The sequence below is a fragment of the Mandrillus leucophaeus genome, unplaced genomic scaffold (genome assembly GCF_000951045.1).
Source record: "Mandrillus leucophaeus isolate KB7577 unplaced genomic scaffold, Mleu.le_1.0 Scaffold490, whole genome shotgun sequence".
Taxonomy (NCBI): Eukaryota; Metazoa; Chordata; class Mammalia; order Primates; family Cercopithecidae; genus Mandrillus; species Mandrillus leucophaeus.
This window is the reverse complement of record NW_012105254.1, coordinates 2,632,259-2,636,551: the sequence shown is the minus strand read 5'-3', so window position 1 is coordinate 2,636,551 and position 4,293 is coordinate 2,632,259. Positions and strand designations below refer to the sequence as shown.

Sequence of the window (4,293 nt, the reverse complement as noted above, 5' to 3'; positions counted from 1 at the left end):
TTTTTTTTTTTTTTGAGACAGAGTCTCGCTCTGTCACCATGCTGGAGTGCTGTGTCGAGATCTCGGTGCACTGCAACCTCCGCCTCCTGGGTTCAAGCGATTCTCTTGCCTCAGCCTCCCAAGTAGGTGGGATTACAGGTACGTGTAATCCCAGCTAATTTTTGTATTTTAGGTAGCAACGGGGTTTCGCCGTGTTGGCCAGGATGGTATCATGACCTCGCGATCCGCCTGCCTCGGCCTCCCAAAGTGCTGGGATTTCAGGTGTAAACCACCGTGCTCCGCCTATATAAGCCTGAACCCAGGAGACGGAGGTTGCAGTGAGTCAAGATTGCGCCACTGCACTCCAGCCCGGGCGACAGAGCAGGACTCCGTCTTAAAAAAAAATTAATAAATAATAAATACATCAATTCAGCAAGGCTGCGGCAACACCAGCTTTCCCAGCCCTGGGTGCTGGGGCTTGTCACCATAACAAGCCCCCAAGGATCTCAACAGGGTGAACAACAGTTGCAGAAAGTGAGCTGTTTCCTTCACCCTCACCCTGCTCCCTTTGCTCTCCAAAAGTTACGAACTTTGAGTCTCCTTCCTGATAAACTCCAAGGCTTCCTCACTGACTGGTCTCAGTTTGGGAAAGGATGTGGCATCAACTTTGCAGACTTGGGGCTGGAGAGTTAACCAGTGTATTACTAACCAATACACTATTATTTATAAAAACCTGTGTGCAAATGCCTAAACAAATTTTTCAGAATCCTTTTAGCCAACAAGCAGCTGCTGAATGCTCACCGAAGTGTGTATTTGTGGCATTCTGTACGTTAGCACAGACACCACCTGACAGATGAGAATACCTGTGAGATGATTCTCCAATGTTTAAGTAAAACAAAGTCTCTTTTGTCTCTTTTGAAAGTGACTCAATCAGTGCTCAACGTTTGATCATTTATAAACCCTGCCCCACCTAAATACCAAACACCTAAGACTTGCAAATTAAGAAAAAAGTTTTAGCATTAAAAATTTTCCTGTTTGTAAGTAACTTTCAAACCTCCAATGTAATAAATAATGCATCTGACCCACAAAGAATGATTCCTGGGAGCTGAAATTTTCACTGGAGAATAATTTGTGACAACTGAATTTGTGTTGTATGTAGGATTCTGCAGAAAGAAGTGTACACATTTGTGAACAGCTGTGTAAAGGATATATATCAGCGAACTGTGGGCATCTGCCCAGTAACAGACCCATGGACACCTCACACAGAGCCACTGAAACTGCCCAACCCTCCTCTCCTAAGCACATTAGCCAACCTCCCCAGGGCTGATTCCACTGCCCCTATGACTCACCACTCATCAATGGGTTTGAAAGAAGCCTGATGTCAGGAGAGTCTCTTGGCCCCGCGGGCTTGCTCCCATCCATGTCCCCTTGTTTGCCATCCATGATGTTCTCTCCTAAGCGAGCAAGCTCTGCGCTCCACTTCAGTTGCTCAGCAAAGTCCAAACTCCATGCTCCCCCTGCTCCTGAAAAATTCCAGTTCTGTGGCTGGCTGAGCTGCACACGTCCTGGTCAAATGGTCTGCAGCAAAGAACAGAGCAGGCAGGGTAATCTGAGTGCTACCTGTGGTCAGAGAGGCACACGCTCGTGTACACACACACACACACACACACACACACACACACGCTTTACCTAACTGGCTGGAGGCCCGCCAGAGGCCACAAGAACCCTCCAGCCCTAAGTCTGCGAAGTTGCTGATGTCACGTCCTTTTCCAAACTGAGACCAATCAGTGAGGAAGCCTTGGAGTTTATCAGGAAGGAAACTCACAGTTTGTAACTTTTGAGAGTGAAGGGAGCAGGGTGGGGATGAAGGAAACAGCTCACTTTTTGCAACTGTTGTTCACCCTGCTGAGATCTGTTTGTTACATGGTAGCTTGTTATGGAGACAAGCCCGAGCACCCAGAGCTGAGAAAGCTGGTTTTGCAGCAGCCCTGCTGAATTGCTTGCACAGTAACATGCACAGCACGCCCTGGCCATCTGCACATGTGCTTTCAATTGTGCTGGGAGTTTCTTATGGGAAAATGTGTCTATATGTTACAAAAAATGTACCTTTGGAAAGAACCATTTTGTTCCTTTCAGTTGCAAGAACTTCACTAAATGTCCTACCTCACCTTTCCTCCACTCATTTTATTTTAACTAAGTAAATAATGAACGGTTGCAATTGGAAAAATGGATTGCTAGGTGGCCTGGGATGTGGAAGAGACCTGCTATCTTTCCATTGTGAATTACTACAACTTATTTTGTTAACGTTTTGCTGTTTTTGCTTATACAAAACATTTGGGGCCGGGCGCGGTGGCTCATGCCTGTAATCCCAGCACTTTGGGAGGCCAAGGTGGGCGGATCACGAAGTAAGGAGTTTGAGACCAGCCTGGCTAACATAGTGAAACCCCGTCTCTACTAAAAATACAAAAAAATTAGCTGGGCGTGGTGGCAGGCGCCTGTAATCCCAGCTACTCGGGAGGCTGAGGCAGGAGAATCGCTTGAACCCAGGAGGCAAAGGTTGCAGTGAGCTGAGATCACGCCACTGCACTTCAGCCCAGGTGACGATGCGAGACTCCAGCCCAGGCGACGATGCGAGACTCCAGCCCAGGCGACAGTGCAAGACTCCACCTCAAAAAAAAAAAAAAAAAAAAAAATCTGGATGCTCTGTGTCCATGTCTTTTCAGATAAGCCCAGTTGCCTCACACCCTGGGTGCTACTTCAGGCTAACAGGCACCTCCAGGCTCCCACCGTTCCTCTCTTCCGGGCGGAAGAGGATTTTTCATCCCCATGGGGGAAGGCTCTGAGTTAAGTCTCAAGCATAGACTGGCTGTGAAGTGATTGCAGATTTGTCTTAATGCCAAAGATGAGGACTAGATGTTTTAGATTTACGGAGTCTCAGTTAAAACATTTGGTGGCTGTTATTAACAGTTTGAGGGGTGTCATTCACATTTTTAAAGGCATTTCTATGCATACACATGTATGCAGATTTATCAATTTACATTTTCCACATAAATGTACCTATATTATTCTTTTTTTTGAGACAGGGTCTCGCTTTGTCACCTGGGCTCGAGTGCCATGGCATCATCTCGGCTCACTGCAACTTTCACCTCCCGAGCTCAAGCAGTTCTCCTGCCTCAGCCTCCCGAGTAGCTGGGATTAGAGGAGCGCACCACTGCGCCGAGCTAATTTTTGTATTTTAAGTAGAAACAGGGTTTCACCATGTTGGCTAGGCTGGCCTCGAACTCCTGACCTCACGTGATCCCCCTGCCTTGGCCTCCCAAAGTGCTAGGATTACAGGCATGAGCCACCGCACCTGGCTCCTATATTATTCTATTTTTCTATGCTTTTTACACTTATTTTGTCTGTGAGAGCTTTCCATATCAGCTTTTATAGCTATGCTCCTGTCTTTATTCACTGCTGCATAGCATTCCATATTGTGCCAGAAGTATTTAATTATGCTCCTAATGATGCAACCAGAATGTCATTATTTCTGTTAGTACTATCAAAAGACTAAAGTTCATATTTGTGTACATGTGGCTTTGTGCACATAGGCAAATATTTCTAGAGGAGAGATTCCTAAGAGTGGAAATGCTAAGTCAAAGGCATACTTGTGCACACATAATAAATAGTATAAAACTGAAGACACACACAGAAATGAGAACAAGTAAAACTGGGGAATTGAATAAGACTGCATGAATGTTGATTTCCCAGTTACAATATTGTACTACAGTTTTGCAAAAAGTCACCATTGGGGGAAACTGGGCAAAGTGCACTGGAGATCTCTATGTGATTTCTTACAACTGCATGTGAATCTGTAATGATCTCAATACAAATTGCACTTTTTAAAAAGAGGCTGCTCATTGAAAACGTATAAACACTACTAAACTTCCCTCTATCTCTATTTGCAGAATTAACTGAGAAGGCCATAAGCATACAAATTCTTCACCACTCCGTCAGGAAAGATTTGAAGAATGATACATTTGTTTGGCAGAGAGTGATAAATTGATTCCCAACACCGACTGGATGAGGAGTTGAACAGAAGGGCACAATGGGGAAACTGGATACCATTTCCTTTCCTTCCCAGTAAAATGTAGTGCAGCTTCTTTATTTACTTTTAATTAAATTTCAAGTAGATAAGGCTTTTTCATATTCAAAATTAAGTTCCAAAATGACAATAAAGAAGATTTCCGGGTTGTTTCCCTACTACCTGGGAAGGAATTAATTCATCAGCCTTTAATCTTCTCACTTTATTTATGATGTTGATCAACACTAGTG

The 4,293-nt window shown here is 44.7% G+C and overlaps 1 protein-coding gene across 5 annotated transcripts in view; it reads right to left on the bottom strand.

Annotated features, from left to right (window-relative positions):
* The window catches only part of ASB9 (ankyrin repeat and SOCS box containing 9), a 27,555-nt gene extending 25,536 nt beyond the window's left edge, over positions 1 to 2,019 (bottom strand). For 3 of the 5 annotated variants that reach the window (XM_011995547.1, XM_011995545.1, XM_011995549.1), the window contains exon 1: positions 1,329 to 1,721. In XM_011995547.1, coding sequence (XP_011850937.1) covers positions 1,329 to 1,422 — 94 coding nt within the window. In that variant the 5' untranslated portion in view covers positions 1,423 to 1,721. Of the gene's footprint in view, positions 1 to 1,328 lie in introns of all 5 variants that reach the window. The other 2 variants (XM_011995548.1, XM_011995546.1) reach the window with 1 other exon arrangement.
* Between the last annotated feature and the right edge of the window lie 2,274 nt (positions 2,020 to 4,293).